The sequence below is a fragment of the Zerene cesonia genome, unplaced genomic scaffold, assembly GCF_012273895.1.
Source record: "Zerene cesonia ecotype Mississippi unplaced genomic scaffold, Zerene_cesonia_1.1 Zces_u002, whole genome shotgun sequence".
Taxonomy (NCBI): Eukaryota; Metazoa; Arthropoda; class Insecta; order Lepidoptera; family Pieridae; genus Zerene; species Zerene cesonia.
Genome location: NW_024045132.1, coordinates 314,585 through 330,993, shown reverse-complemented (window position 1 = coordinate 330,993; position 16,409 = coordinate 314,585). Strand labels below are relative to the sequence as shown.

The following is a 16,409-nucleotide window of genomic DNA, read 5'->3' as shown; positions in this document are numbered from 1 at the left end:
TATAAATATTGTGTAATTAATATAAAGTGTTTGCTTATGTGATGTTTATAATTCATTCTGTTGTAACTTTTGCCAGCGGCTTTTATTAATATCTATGAAAACTTCGTCCGGCAAAGTTTTACAGTTATTGTTTCTGGTACAATATAGTTAGGGGTTTATAATTTCTCGAAGCTTTCTGGTCAAGCAGTGTGCTACCTACCTATCATATTATTAATATAATGACAGTTGGGCTATATATAATAGATAGAATCTATGAAAAGAAAAGAGCTGGAAAAATTTAATTTCACACTGGTATAATTGATATTTAAAATAAGTAGATTGATGTCTATTTTCTAAATGTCAAAACGATATTATTATTATGAAATGGGCGCAGGAAAATATATTGAGGAAACAGTGACATAAAAACTTTTGTTTATGTGCATCTATCAAACACACTTAGTTGGTGGATCGTGACTTAAAACACCATCAAAAATTATAAATTTCAGTGGTAATATAATAGATTAATGATGACGCATTTCTTGGAGTGTCTAGGCAAGTGTAGGTCTAGTTTTAGTACGTATTTATGTATTTTCGATTAATTACATAGTGATCACGCCTAATTACTTGTAAACTTAGTATGATTTTTCGTACAAGAAACATACAAATACTATTCCTTGTTTTTATTTTTATATTTTATTTTATTTTTAAAAAGGTATCTTACAGCTAAACATACAATAAATAGTTCCGTTTACAAATATGTACGCCAATTACAAGGTACAACATTAACTATTCGATACAGTGTATGAACAAAACTAAAAAACAATAAACAACTAAAATTAAAGAAATTGAAAAATAAGGTTCCAGGTGAAGGTTCGGACATACCCGATATAATTGCAGTATAAGGGAATAGTTTGTGTGAGTATGTGAGTGAATATATGTACCTATGTTGTGTAGTGTTTCTGTGTTTTTCTATGTTTTTCTTCTCATGAGTTTATACAACGTAATTCAAGGGAGACCTTGATATCATGCCGCGATGCTTTCGTATAACTTCTTTACTGGCATAATGTCGAGAATGTATACCGAATTACATTGTACGTATTTTATTATGTTATTGTAGAACACGAGCATTGCATTATTTGATAGCTGTTATTTATTCGAGAACAAATATAGAGTGGAAGGAACGATAGCATACAATATAATCACTTGTCACTTGACCGTAAATATTATTGTATTGGTACTTTCACAGTATTAGGAAGATATAATCGAACAGATTTGAACGCAGTTCTTTATTTATTTAAATTCCATATAGTACATAAAAAAGATCCAAAAATTATAAATAGGACATCACCAGGCAGTCATATCGTTATAGACCATTATTTTTTAAGACGACCTCTGGTCTAAAAGAGGAATAATATAGGTATTTTGGTATTTGGGAAGTGGGAATAAGATTCTTTATTGATTAGAACTCAGTAATGTAGGAAATACATAGAAATATTCTATTTTCCTTCTAAGAAACTGAAGTAAAGCGGGAAAAGATGTCTACTTTTTTCCACCAATTAAAACATTCATAAGGAACAAGACGGCGCAAACGGCTCTCAAGGTAGGTACTTATCTGATATATTTATATTCCAATATCACATTGTCAAGTAACTTTTCCAATAACATTCCGTTATTATTTAACTGTTCTTATTTGCTTTCAATGTTAGATCATTAATTCCAACACCAATATAATATGTTTGAATTATATTCAGAATATTATAAGCGTTCTAACTGGCATGTTCAAAACTTTTCTAATAAATAAGTACTTTGTTGTTTGAATGGTTCTAAACTACCAATGTTTTTATTCGTTTCAATGACTTTATGAATTGAGTTGAGAACATTTTGCTTTGGTGAATATTTATATGTGAAAGAGATAGTGTATTTATTACATTGAAAAGCGATAAAAGATTATCCTATGTCTTCAAACAAAAATAAGCCGTACCAAACGCTGTAGATAACCAAAAACATTAGATCCGCCCTCTGTGTGTCTGTATGATGGTAAATCTTCAAAATTACACTATAGATTTTGATGGTTTTTTTTTCATAGATAAGAGTGATTCAAGAGGAAGATTTATCACACTATATAATATTATAAATGTGAATGTTTGTCCGTCACTCACGCTGTTGCTACTGAACGGATTTTAATGAAATTTGGTATACAGACAGGATATGAGCTGACTTGGATGCCTAGATCTTTTATCCCGATTAACATCTATAAAATTATTCAGAATTTAACGTGTGCGAAGCCGCGGGCAAAAGCTAGTATGAATATATACATATCATGTATTATTGCACCAGTGCCAATCCGGGGCGGGTCGCTAGTTAAAATTTAAATAATAAAATGTATATTTGATTTTTAATGTAAGATCTCGTGTTGCGAACTCGGTTCACACAGCAGTTGGAGAACCCAACTATTTATTGCACAAGATAATGTGGGTTATATCCCGACTACTAGTGAAATATAAGCCGAAAACGATGGGCAGTGTTTTGCTTTTACAAACCTAGTAATCATTTAGATCTTTTTTTTAAACATTGGTATATTGTTTCGAGTTTAATATTTAATTACTATAAAATGTATATGGACCTTACTACTTAAATCCCGAGAGAGCAACCGCATTGCAAAACTCGTTCATGTACTTACGTCACAATTTTTTGGTAACTCTCGACTTATATACTACATCAGGTACATAATTGCTGACCGCCTTTGGATGAGAGGTTCTTGGTCGACTGCTGGTGGGGACGAAAGAAAAAAAAGTCACGGTCTGACATAATAAAAAGCTGATAACATAATTGTCCCAAAAGAAAGCGAACAGTACAAGATACAAACCTACATATATGTACATATAAAATGAAATCGATGTGGCATATCTACTTAGGTAGCGTGGCTATATTTTGAAACCTTGAAATGTAAATGAAATTGTGGTTAGGGAGATTTGTACAATAGGTTAACACGACTTAACATAATAGCTAAAAAACATTTTGTTTAAAATTGGTAATTCCGTAACGCGTGTAGTATACCTACCTACCTCATCGGAAAAATAGAACATTTGAACGTCATTGGGTTTTTTTTTTTTTTGGTTTACCAATGTTTATGTTTTAACTTAACTATATCGAAATGTGATTAGCTAACCCAACCAAAAGATTTTCTAGAATATTTACTACACGACACGTATTCACAAGTACATAATCACAACATAGTCCAAGAGAGATAATGGCAGAAGCAATGGAGTAGAACAAAAGAACTTGTCCTAGGACCTAGCCTATTATATTTATATCAACATGATATAGTTTTATACATTTCGTACAAATAACAGAAGTTAAGGCAGATATTTTAATCATATGTAACTGTTATATAATAAAGTAACCTAGTTAAAGTATAGACTTTAACTTGACTATAGAGTCAAGCTCTCATTTTTCGTTTTCCGATGTCATACTAATACTTGTACTATAAAGACGAAAAGTTTGTTTATATGGATGCGCTTGCTTCATCCATGGATATAAAAACGTGATCCCTGAGTGCTATAAGTATTATATGAACCACAGGCAAAGCCCGGGGCGTATCGCTAGTATCGTATAATAAAGTGTAAATTATTATATACACCTATATATAATACAAATGAATATAGTTTCATTTCATGATGAGTGCAGGAATGTTTTATTTTAATTGTCAATCCGGTTTTGATTGTGGAAGCCGGGCACGAGTCGGCACAAATTGGGGCAGCTCGCAAAATTGGGGAAGTTTCCACACTTCCACAGATTGGCGAAAAATAGTAGCATAGAATCAATGTTTCGTAAGGTGAGTGGGCGAGCCGGAAATCTGCACCTTTTCAAAGTCCTTTATTCCCGTCGTCATTCCTCATTCCTTTCCTCTTTTAAAAGCGGGCAAACGCATTTTACCGCCATATCCGTGGAAATATTTATGGGCGATCACCGCCTTTGAAAGGCAGTGGTGGTCGTTAAGCACCAACTCTGCTAACAATTAATACAAAAATCAAAACTTATACCAAAATAAGCAACAACACAGAAGGCAGCCTTCAACTTTTAAGAGACATTGTTTATCTATGGGCAAAATTCCCATATTGCTAAATTTTCATAACGCCGAATCCCATGAAAAAATCTTCCGTTTGAGAAAAGAAACGCTTTAGAAGACAATTTATATGCACATTTACATAATGGAGAGCCTGTTTAGGGCAATTTGTACGCAATGCGAAGACGTTACACAAAGAATAAAATGCATGGCCGGTCTTGTAGTAATCTCATATGTCATTCTTGTGAATGTTTGATTTTCAATTTCCTCCAACGTATTGTCAGTGTTGTATTACAGAAGTACTGTTGCGTAATAAACCTATATTACTATAGTACTTGTATCTTTTATTGTAATGTTAGAAATAAATTGATCTATATATTATAATGATCTCAATGCTTACTTTTGTTTTTGAATTATGAAACTTTTTTTATAACTTACATACCTACATGAATGAATTTTCACGAGTCTGCGAAATTTCTGGTGAGTATAAATATAGAGCGAAACTCCTATGCGAAGGCCTTCTTCGGAAAACGGAGGCAATGGTTTAGAATATATGCTAAAATTTTATTCATAGTTAAAATTGAGTCCTCCTCGACTCTATTCCTTAGTCCAAAATAGGGACAGTCTACAACATCGAATTGGTGAGTCACTAATGTTTTACACAAGAATGAAAATAAACAAAAATGAACAAGTTTTACTTCCTTATCGATAATACTCGGAAGTAATGTGTGCGTAAAAGTACCTCGATCGACCCGAATAAAGGTAGTACTGTACATTTTAACAAAAACCGTGTGAACCTGCTTATGGTCATAGCACAATACTTAGTGTGAAACCACTGATAAGATAAACCCTAACAAAAGACTAATGCGTAATATTAAGGAAAACATAAAGCAAAAATATGGATTTGTATTTCGTTTTATGTTGTTGGAATGAACTTACCCATAATATGAGTAATGACATAACATTTCATAGTACCTTCTTACCCAGGTGGATCATACATGGGGATCACGGTATATGTTGGTGCTAATTGTAACAAATTTTCCAAGGTCTTGTATCACACTATATAGTATACACGTCACACATATCTAATCTACAAACCTTATATTTTCCGTAGGAATAAAATGACAACTCCACTTCAGAAAGTTATCAAAGAGCCACCGGTGACTATAAATAAAAACATTATAATTATTACGTGTTACAAATAAATAAATAAAAATATGAAGCATATTAAAAGGAAAATTAATTTTACACAAGAGAAAAAAATATAAAAAGAAGAGGTAACAAAAGGACAGTTACCACAGAACACTCTGGGCTAATTAGCACTATGGCGCCTTCACTAATTATTCACTAGATTACAAGATAAGACACTGCGTGCTGCACTGTAAACAAACATTTCCGCTGAACGTAGATTTTTTCAGTCAAATTTAGATAAACATTCATTCATAACATCTTTTGTTTAACATATAAGTTCTGGAAGCCCTGCTGTCAATGAAATTTGCATTCAATGTAAAGAAGGAAACAAGACAGTGAGTTGCGAACTGATATATAACGATGTTACAGATTAAGTAAGTACCTACATATTAGTTCAAAAATATGTGACTTAATTACATCAACAACTATATTATTTACAAATTCCGACATAACGTTTAAGATTACTATTTTACTTATGTTTAACTGTAGTTAGACACCTTTAGCGCCTAATAAAATCTCTAATCGCCCATAAAATATATGGGACATCAGTATTCAATGTTCATACTATAAAATAAAAACACAAATATGACGTGATGGGGTATTCCTTCAAGCCGCTTAAACGCCTAAATAAACTGCACCAAGTGGTGAATGAGTGTCGCGTCGGCACCTTCGTACGCTAGAAAACAAAAAATATTTTTGACTGAATACCGACGAGGTGTCGGTGAAGGCTAATGGAAGAGAGTGCTTAGCCAATACGACCGGGCTTTAGTGTTTTAAACTATTTACTTTACCATAAAGCTCTTAGCCCCGTTCAAACCAATCGTCCCGTAGATATTTTCGATACAGGAGAAAAAACAAGTGCAAACATGAAAGTGTAAAGGTATCCGTTTTTCATAGCGAGTATACTTATGCTTATGCAATTCTATTGCCTCTCTAATATTTGGCTGTTACCACAAAACATCACATTAGAATACAAACATACAGTACAGATTGCGCCAAATAGTGAATTAAAATTGTTAAATATTTTCACAAAAGAAGTTTTAATATTAATATCAATCATTCAAAATGTTTCAAGTACATTCCCAATATCATCGAGAATTTAATAATAAATAAATAATTTTCACAAAAATGACCTTAACGAAGCAACTTAAGATTTTATAATCAATTTTGCAGCCAATAAAAAGAAGAGTCCACCTTCCACAAACTCGAGTTGGTCGCGCTCGGTTAACATTCCTTGCATATTTTTAACGACCGCAACCGATATGGAGTATGGAATCACTAGTGTGAGTTTTTATGATAGGAATATATCTAAAATTAAAATCTGATTTGGCAATCAAATGGCTCTAATTTAGATGAAATGTTTGAAGTAAGCAACTAAAACTGTTTAGTGATTTTCTTATTTTACACAACTATTATTTTTATAAGAAATAAATAATTTAATATCGCAATACCTTTTATTGACCATTAAAAAAGTCGGATAGCAGCTATGCGGTTTCAACTATGACTCAAACAATTCCATATAGAATTAGTATTAGTCAAAAGGTGTAAAGAAGTCAAACCAGTTTCGTTTATCGTTTATGCGTTGCCCTCTAATTGACAAATTGGAATCTTATTAAAATAAAATTCAAGTTCTTAACTGAACGAGACAGGCCGCACGAACGAATGTAGGTAGATATAATAGATGTATGTGGGACCTTCCCATCGGCTGCCGACGAATACCGAGTGAGCACGACGGCTGATCGCGCGGTGAGAATAAAAAGTCAGGAGCATTCAAAGCGCGTGCCTCGATGTGTGTGGTCTACAGTGGAGGTCTCGTTTAGCTGATTTATTGAATTCTGATATTCACACCGATTTTTCGGAAAAATTTAACGTAAAGTTTGCAAAAAATTATAGTTCTTATTGCAAATCTGATAAGACGGATTCATTAAGACTGTTGGGTGACTTGTTTTTTATTTCTGTATCATCTACAGATGAAGAAACGTCGCTTCCAGAAAGTGCGTTTAGTTCTGGATACCTCGGTATGAGTTCAAAATTATTTAAATCGTAAGAGAAATCATCGACGTTGGATTTCCACTTACTAGCAATCATTTGTAATGGTTCCAGACATTGTAAGCTTTGCTTGACGCGTAAAAGTTCTATATTACATTGATTTTCGACTTCAAGCAATTTGAGTTTATAAGCTTTTGCTATCATGTGCTTTCTTATTGCATTTTTCTTTTCAATTTGGGCCATGTTTAATGTATTTTGATATCTTTGTAATTGCTTTTCATATTCTAGAAGATTTTCATCACAAGTTAATTTATCTTCAACACTAGTGTAAAAATCTGAAGAGTAAGGAATATCTGAATAACTTGTTGCGTCAGAGTTGGTTTTAAGTTCCTGTATATCATTTGAAGCTTTGGTATCTTTTTCCAATCGGCTCTTTTCTTGATTCAGTTCTAATTTTAATGATTCTATTATATTTCTACATTGCTTAATCCTTTGTTTTAAATTATTTTCGTCATTAACCTGATTAAAGCACTCATTGTTTGCACTTGCTTCATATGTTTTTATTGCTTCTGGTATATTATCTTCGGTAGCATTGCTTTCGGGGCGAAGATGGCGCGTGTCTGTTTCTCCTGTTTCTAGAGAAAAAGTTCTTGAACGAGATTCCTGGTTGTCACCGGAAGCCATATCAATAAAATTAATGATCAAAAAGATTTATGTAAATAGGAAATAAGAGCAAATGTCAAACGAATAAGTTGTAATTCTTTGACGTTTTTACACATAGTTTATAAATAGAACATATTGAGCAATCTTTTTCATTAATTTTCACGAACGACCAAAGATTAGGTTATATAAGTCCATACAACTTTTTTATTGTTACTGTTTCTAGAGTAGTAGGAAAATACACTGGTTAATGTTAAATCTATGTCTGCTCGTTTTTCATGGCATGCAAAATAGTTTCTAAAATTTCAAAGAAGTTATCAATATTCTGACATGTGTAATTACTGTATATGTATTTACTTTAATTTTGTTTCTACAACCCATTTGTATCAAAAAAATCATACAAGTTGTTGGTTCACCAAAAGAATCGTAATGTTGTAGAGATTTCTGCCCCTGCCGGTACGTTATACCCTACTATGGGGAATGCTCTGAAGAAATGTTCCATTTATTATCAGCCTCGGTTCCAACGTCGGATCACCCATCGTAAATACAGCTCACTATCCGCACAACCTATGGGATTGGCGCTCCACACCCGTTTGCGTGCTCCTCCAAAAAAAAGTTACGGTGAAACGAAAATGCAGTCTCTCAATGTATGATATTTAAAGTCTATATTATGAATAAAGTATCACAATTTTATTTCAACAGTCGTTACTCGTTAAAACTTAAGGTGGTAACTTAGGTTTTTTAGGGTGATTGTAAAAGAAAAAACACCAAACTTATTATCAAAGTATGTAATATATTAAATAAACATAAACATTCTGTTAACAGAAATAATAATTACGAATCCAAAAAAATCTCTTCAAGCCTTTTCAAACTAATCCCCCTCTTCCATCGCCACTTGCATTATAGTCTCAGAATAAAACGGACCTTGGTCAACATATGTCTGGAGTCTCATCAGAGTGTTAGCTTCAAATGCTGTTGATTTGGATAGTCGCTTGATGATGTCATATTTTAGTTCCATCAATTGCTTCTTATAATCAAGAGTTCGATCGAGGAGAAATTCAATGAAACCTAAAAAATATGCATATTTATAAATATTGAACGCCATCTAGATAAAAATAACAAGAGGATAATTGCGAATGTAGGGTATATTTAAAAAATCCAATTTCAAGGCAGACATATAGAGAGCAGAGGTCCTTACCTCTGCTCTCTATAATCTCTACAATCTCTACAATCTCTACAATCTCTATCTCAATAGTCTTTGTAAATACAAGAAAAGCGATAAATTGGTGGCGCCACTGTAGCTAGAGGGTACATTTTAAAGAATACGCGGAAAATTATTTAGGGCCGGATGGGGTCGTAAATATGCAAATGAAACAACCTTTTTGTTATGGCGCTCTCTATTCTCTAATTTTATAAAAAAACAAATCTTTTTTTGCTATACTACCTACAGAAAATATTTTTTCTTATTTATTTGTTCCACATTTTAAAAGCACATAGTTTAAAACGAAAAATGATGTGATGACGTCATACATACGTTAAAATAAAGATGTGCTTATGAACCATACTAAATTTTGACCAGATATAAAAAAGTTCAAGTCTATTATTATGACATTTTCAGTTATGTCAGTAATTACAGTAATTTTAATTCAATCCTACCTAGTACATAAAAAATGAATTCCTAAACACATGATTCACGTCATTTGGCGCTTGCGACGTTTTAGAATGAGATGATTTTCAAAGATGAAAAACCACATTATTTCGAATAAGCAAAAATATGGGTACTGTTATTTTTGATCTAGTTTCGATTAAAATAAAAAAGCTACTTAAAACTACTTATTGCCTTTATTTTGGAAATGTTATCAATTTGGTCACTTTTTCCCATGTGACACTATACTCCTTACCAATAAACTCCACACTTTAGAAAATTGTCATAAAAATCGAATAATTACAGTATGAAAATACGTCGGATTTTAATAACACTCGATATGCTTTATTTTAAAATTATTAGAACTACCATCACCCACAATAGTACTTAAGAAACTTGTCATAAGAATGTATTGATGCATACCTGCACAGTTTGCTACCAAATCTTCACCCCACTTATGTTGACACACTGCGTCTAATAAAGTAAACGCAGAGAACCGAATATCAGGGAATGGATTTTGACACACACCAAATAAAGTCTCTATTGATGCAGGTTGTTTACTCAAGCTTCGAAACCATTCGCGGGTCATTAACGTAACTCTATGGTCTATGGGTTTAGTTTTTGATTGAGAATCCTGTTCAACACTTATTAAATGCGAAAAACATATAAGAGCGCGCACTTTTATATCCGTTGGACTGTTTCTAATCATTTCTCCAACCTTCTCAACAGCTTGAGTAAATTTACTTCCTGATATAAAAGAAAAATAATGAATTAAATAATAGATATTACATGTGACAGTGGTATGTTCTGGATTAATAAAGTCCCATGGGTATATGCTTTAGCGAGTTTGTTTCTAACAAATTTCAATGTATTGCAATCAACAAAGGAATAATGGAAAGCATGACAAACATGATAAAGATTATATATAGCAGCAAGCTATATAAAGTTATTATTATTTTCCCATTATATAAATTTCTTGTGGTTTTTTATTTTGACGGGAAAATCAAGACCTGTAAAGCCATCAAATAACATAATTGTGCCTAGGTGTTTTTCAATGGTCAACCCAACTATGCTCGCACTAGCTGCAGTATAATTGTAAAATGTAAAATGTGTGGAGTCATAGTGCATCCCAATTACATTCAAACTAAAAAAAAACATATTTACCAAATGCAGCCAAACAAAGTTTTCCCTCAATTGTGCTTCCTATAATGCCAAAGGTATCCAATACAACAGGAATAATTGTTTGATCATTGGAGTCAAAACCTTCAAGTAATGTTTCCACCAACACAGGATACTCATTTATAATTTCTTTAGAATATTGATAAGTTACTGTGCCAAAAAATTTGATATAACCTAAAATAATTAATTTTACATTATTTAACAATAGCAACTTCAACAAAAAATTTTCATTAATAAATTATTAGTTTTACCTGTCATCAAAAGACCACCCAAAGGATTGTTTCGAAGATCTTGTAATTGCTGTACCATTTGCTTAAATGAACCATTTTCTATTAAATAATTCATACCATAAGGTGTTCTAGCCAATTGCGATAATAATTCTAAGATATTCATTTGATAAAGTATATCATCAGACTGAAGTTCTGATACCATAAAATTTATGTAACCCTGATCCATACATAGCTTGAACAGATCAGGTGACTTAGATGAAATATTTACAACAATCTGAAAGTAATAGTAATAAAAAATAATAAGGAGTAATAATTACAATAAACACAAAAAATTACAGTTTATAAGATCTTTATATCTTAATGTAATGTTAATTGTTAGTACCTTTTATTATTACTACACCTATTAACAGTATTAATTACCTCAAAAGCATTACATTTACTGCTTGTGTTGCAATTAAATGCTATCCGCATTTCCTCTAATACTTTAGGATATGCATCCTCAGGGAGATTAGATGTAATGAGAACTGCTTTATTTGCAATGGCCACATCTCTATCACACACCATTTGTGCTACAGCAACAAAAATATCAATATGTTGAGGTACAGATATTGCAGAGGAATTTGTCATTAGTATTTTGTAGACCTGCAAATGTAGATATAATTAAAATGTAATGCCTCTAGATATTTTGTAACCTTTTTTTTTTTTTAATTTTTACATACCACTTCAACTGCAACTTGTCTTACAGAAACCTTTTCATGCCTCAGTAAATACATAAGATATGTAATATACTGTCGTATCACATCAGCAGGTTCAATTATTTCAAAACATTTCTTTAATACTTCACACGAAAGCTCGACGTGTGTTCTGCAATTTTATCAAATTCAATATGAATAGATGAATTAAAGAAACTATTTCATAGTACATTTCTATATGTGCTATGACTTACTTATCAGTGGCATTAAGACACTGCAATATTTTACATATTCCAACGTTTTGTATTACAAGTGCAGCTTCAGCAGGCGAAGTAAAATTCAACAAGTTTATAATGTCATTTAAAGCTTGTGATCTTTGCTCTTCATCATGTAGAATTTTTGTAAAAACTCTGTATTGCTCTATGTTAGACATTGCTATAGTATTTGTAAATTATGGGACACATTCATTAAACAATTTCAGGATATGTATGTTATAATCTATATGAACAACGCGATTAAACGGCCTGCCGACCAGCGAAAAAATTAAACAACAATAAACATTACCAGCAAATTTTGCTTTTTTGTTGACAATTGACATTTTGACAAATGTCATTTGACACTTGACAACAGCTTTTGGGTTTGTTGCAAATAATAGTATGGGTTTGTTGCAAATAATAGTATAGGTTTGTTGCGAGTAGCGATATACATTAGTGTTTTTTTTTTTTTTTTGATTTACCGGCTTTCTTACGAAACCTTTAAGCCAAGTCTTATTTTTGATAACAAATTTTACGTGATTGTGAAGCCGTTCCTACAAACTATGAAGTCTTTTTATCTCTTTTCAAAAGAATCCATGAACGAACGGACAGTATATCAGTGTATAATCTATGGAACGAATCTATGGATCACAATCCAATCCACTGTAATGTACTGTGTCCCCGTTTTTGTCACATTTTTTAAATTAATGTTCGAAGGCTTACTAATTCAATTAATTCGAATATCGAATTAAAATAAATGTAGATATGCATAGAGATTATATGATTAACTGTCTGCTTGAATTCTTAGAATAATCACGCGATTAAAGCACTGCGAGTACCTAATATGCTTCCATTGCAATAATTAATTTAGATGTCACTGAATTTGGGAAAGTAATTACATTCATTGAGTTAGTTCCATCATTATATACATTCATCCAGTTAGCTCCTAAATTAAGAGAGCACTATGCGAGATGATTTAATTATAATAGCAGCCTAATAAGAAACGTATTTAGGAAGGTGTAATCAAATTTAATTACTTAAATTTGAATTATTTAAATACTCTTAATTGACTTTCATAAAAAGTCCAATACTTTTCGGGAAATTTTTTGTCAATATAAAATAATTGATTATTAAATCTTAATACAAGTTTTCTGTTATCACAGATTACAACAAATCTTTCTTTGTCATTTATTCTTTCTCATATGATAGTAAAATAGTATCTTGCTTTTGAATAAACAGTGTCACATTTTAGATAAAACGATATCAATACTTTCGTAGATACTTTCTGAGTACGATGGTTCTAAATCGCTCATAACATCGATTGTCTGACTGAATGCCTAACTTTAGGACACTGTGATAGCCTCTAATTTCTAAAATTGCTCATGATTTTGAAAATTATATTGAGTAAAATGTAATAAGCGCATTACCTCGGCAATGCCAGGCAACACATAGCAACAGGTGTCCTGTTTGGCCGCCAATATGTTAACGCTGAAATAATGATTAATTTCATTAATCGATTAATGAAAATTTTGCAGCAAGTGATTTAGTAAAATTTAAATTTGAAATCTAACTTACTTATTTGAATTGTGTAATTTCTTTGTATTCTCTTTTTCTTCTTAATGTTTTCATTTAAGTGTAAAATATTTGCAATTCATTTATATTGTGCACTTTAGACTTTTTTGTGGCAGCCCGTTACCGGGCCATTTCAGAAGTTAGAGCGGCAAGGTAAAACCACCGCTCTACCCTCCTGTGGGCGGCGTGAGCGGATCACAATTCACATCCCACACCGCCTCGCCGCACCGGGCAATACTTGTCATCCTGCTCAAAAGGGAAATGTCATTCTATTTGTATATGTCAAGTTAATATCAAACTTCAGTTCGCATTTTGGCAACGATTTTTACATTTTGCCGCGCATCGTGCATTCAGTTTTAATTTTGCATTATTTATTGTTTTCTACAGGCTCTCGTCTATATCGATATAAACACCTTTTATCGTTTTCTTTATCATCACAATTTAGTCGAGTAGAGAAAGCCCAAATAACTAATAAGACAATAATCTGATCAATAATAGGAAATGGTTTTGAACTCATAAGCTCTGTTTCAGTAAATATTTACAGGCCTTCATTTATATATCATATTTAATTTTAATACTCTCAACATGAGTCTTTTAGATTTATGTGAACAATATTTTAACACAACTAATTTATATGAAATTTTACAAATTGATGAAAAAGCATCAGATAAAGAAGGTTTGTAACTATATATAATATATACATATATATTAATGTTTCACTTTTTTATTCATATTACCTCTATTATATATATATTTTTGTTATGTTTCATTTAGTTAAAAAAGCTTACCACAAGCTATCCCTAAAAGTTCATCCAGACAGAGTAAAAGAGGAAGAGAAATTGGAAGCTACTGAGAAGTTTAAGGTCCTTGGTGGTGTTCATGCGATTTTGAGTGATAAAGAGAAAAGGGAGCTCTATGATACCACAAAGAGTGTGGATGATGGAGAATACAATATAATTAAGGATAGAGATTGGACAGTGTACTGGCGATTGCTCTTTAAAAAGATTACAGAAGAAGATATTAAAGCATATGAAAAGGAGTACATAGGTATATTAATTTTTAGAATTTATTATTTTTTAAATCATGTACTAACAATTCACCCCTGATTCACCAATGTTACAGATTTAGCACATAGCACTGAAATCTGCATAGCATTGAAATCTGTCCAGTATTTCCTGAGATTGAATTGTTCAAATGAACAAACTTTTCAGTTTTATGTTAGTATAGATAGTATAGATTCTGTTGAAATAATGCAATCACTTTATCAGGATCTGATGAAGAAAAGAAGGATTTAAAGAATGCATATCTCGCTGGTAAAGGTGACATGGATTATATTGTTGACCAAGTCCAATTTGCTAGATCAGAACATGAAGCCAGATTAAAAGCCATCTTATCTGTGAGTACATCTGAAACCATTTCTGTTACCAAGTAAATAATATATTTAGTCACATTTCTAGAAATTTTAAAACTAATATAGATACATAAGTCGTTTCGAGTCGAAGATTACAATTACGTACAATTACAGGGGCCCTGACAGGTCATGGTCCCTTTAACAGGCATCTCTTTAACTTAGGGATTACTGACAGTCCGTTATGTAGAGCGTGCATGACGACTGAAGAAACGGCAGCCCACATGATCATGGAATGCACGGCGGTTGCGGAGTACAGGGCAAGGCATTTGGGTAATCCTAGGTCCCTCCTTGAGGTTTTCAGCAGCCCTCACAGCTGCTTAGCTTCATGGAGGAGCTGGGATGGTTCCAGCTTTGACTGGCTACCCCCCTCCTTTTCTTTCACGCAAAATAGGCGCTTGACGTCGAGTTGCGGAAAACGAGCCCGTATTATTATTATTATTATTAATACATAAGTCGTTTAAAATATTCATGAAATGTAAAAAAATTATTAATGTGAAATATAACAACTCATATTCTTATAATTAAATAAAATAAATTATAATAGGCATAATGATAATCAATGTGTAATGATATGCCCCAGGAAATGATAGAACAAGGAGAAATCCCAGCCTATAAAATATTTACCCATGAACCAGTCAAAAAACGTCAACGTCGACATGCCAAGGAAAATCGGGAAGCAAAAGAAGCAGAAGAGTTTAAGAAAGAACTAGGATTAGGTTCAGGTTAATGTTCAAATTCAATTTTAAATTTTTTGAAATATTTTTGACCTTATGATGACTAAATTGTTTAAAAAATAAAAAAAAGAAGATTTATTTAAAAATATATCAATAAGGAGACTGATACAGAATATTTTCTGGAAGAAATGTTATTTCTTTAGAATTACTTTTTTAATTGTAGATAATATTTTAGGTGAAAATAGTTTAGAATTGATGATAAAACAGAAACAAGAATCAAGAGCCAATCAAATGAATTCATTTCTTGATAATTTGGCTGCAAAATATGGTGAAAGTAAACCAAAAGGCAGGAAACGTAAAGCAAAAGAAACCAAGGAAACCACAATGAAGAAACGAAAATGAGGCTACTATATTTTATTTTTTTATCTTGTTATCCTAGTGAAATATGAAATATGTTATTTATGTTTCACACGTCTGTTTAAGACATTCTAATCTTCTCAATAAAATAATTATTTATATGTACATCAATGCTTTTTTTCTTATACAACAATTCAGTTGATACTTACAAGTAAGTGAATACTTGCGCATTTTCGAGTTACTACCCTATGCCCATCTGCTTTGCAAAATAAACTTTCAAGAAAATTAAAACAGTAATTGGATATTTTGCTATTTTTGTTTTTAGTTTGTCGCATCTTATAAATATTCAAAGAAAATCATTTGATCACGAACTAATTTCTGCAACAGATTTTTTTTTTTCGGTTTTATGTCACCTAGTTATACTAATCTGACGTCCCTCAAGGCAGAATCGCAAGAATAAGCTAGATTACCTACGAAAGATCTTGTGAAATAGCATCCATCAGCTTCCCC

The 16,409-nt window shown here is 32.0% G+C and overlaps 3 protein-coding genes across 3 annotated transcripts; 1 reads left to right on the top strand and 2 right to left on the bottom strand.

Moving 5' to 3' along the window:
* Positions 1-7,055: 7,055 nt before the first annotated feature.
* Positions 7,056-7,909, bottom strand: LOC119838272. The gene has a single exon (XM_038364139.1). The coding sequence runs from the start codon at positions 7,907-7,909 to the stop codon at positions 7,133-7,135; it is 777 nt and encodes a 258-aa protein (XP_038220067.1). The 3' UTR covers positions 7,056-7,132.
* A 755-nt stretch (positions 7,910-8,664) lies between these two features.
* On the bottom strand, positions 8,665-12,218 carry LOC119838382 (26S proteasome non-ATPase regulatory subunit 5). The gene is made up of 7 exons (XM_038364317.1): positions 11,886-12,218; positions 11,659-11,803; positions 11,360-11,581; positions 10,961-11,213; positions 10,695-10,883; positions 9,954-10,277; positions 8,665-8,953 (listed from the first exon to the last, which is right to left on the bottom strand). The coding sequence occupies exons 1-7, from the start codon at positions 12,062-12,064 to the stop codon at positions 8,757-8,759; spliced, it is 1,509 nt and encodes a 502-aa protein (XP_038220245.1). The 5' UTR covers positions 12,065-12,218; the 3' UTR covers positions 8,665-8,756.
* A 1,517-nt stretch (positions 12,219-13,735) lies between these two features.
* Positions 13,736-16,064, top strand: LOC119838399 (dnaJ homolog subfamily C member 9). Its single transcript, XM_038364332.1, has 5 exons — positions 13,736-14,133; positions 14,232-14,504; positions 14,726-14,853; positions 15,449-15,590; positions 15,778-16,064. Exons 1-5 carry the CDS (start codon positions 14,043-14,045, stop codon positions 15,942-15,944), a joined length of 801 nt encoding a protein of 266 aa, XP_038220260.1. The 5' UTR covers positions 13,736-14,042; the 3' UTR covers positions 15,945-16,064.
* Positions 16,065-16,409: the final 345 nt, after the last annotated feature.

Excerpts from the sequence above, each read along its gene's own strand:
- LOC119838399 (XM_038364332.1), top strand. The coding sequence starts at position 14,043 with ATGAGTCTTTTAGATTTATGTGAACAATATTTTAACACAACTAATTTA. Across the intron at positions 14,134-14,231 it reads AAAAGCATCAGATAAAGAAG|TTAAAAAAGCTTACCACAAG; the intron begins GTTTGTAACTAT and ends TGTTTCATTTAG. Across the intron at positions 14,505-14,725 it reads ATATGAAAAGGAGTACATAG|GATCTGATGAAGAAAAGAAG; the intron begins GTATATTAATTT and ends TCACTTTATCAG.
- LOC119838272 (XM_038364139.1), bottom strand. The coding sequence starts at position 7,909 with ATGGCTTCCGGTGACAACCAGGAATCTCGTTCAAGAACTTTTTCTCTA.
- LOC119838382 (XM_038364317.1), bottom strand. The coding sequence starts at position 12,064 with ATGTCTAACATAGAGCAATACAGAGTTTTTACAAAAATTCTACATGAT. Across the intron at positions 11,804-11,885 it reads TGTCTTAATGCCACTGATAA|AACACACGTCGAGCTTTCGT; the intron begins GTAAGTCATAGC and ends ATAAAATTGCAG. Across the intron at positions 10,884-10,960 it reads GGGTGGTCTTTTGATGACAG|GTTATATCAAATTTTTTGGC; the intron begins GTAAAACTAATA and ends TAATTATTTTAG.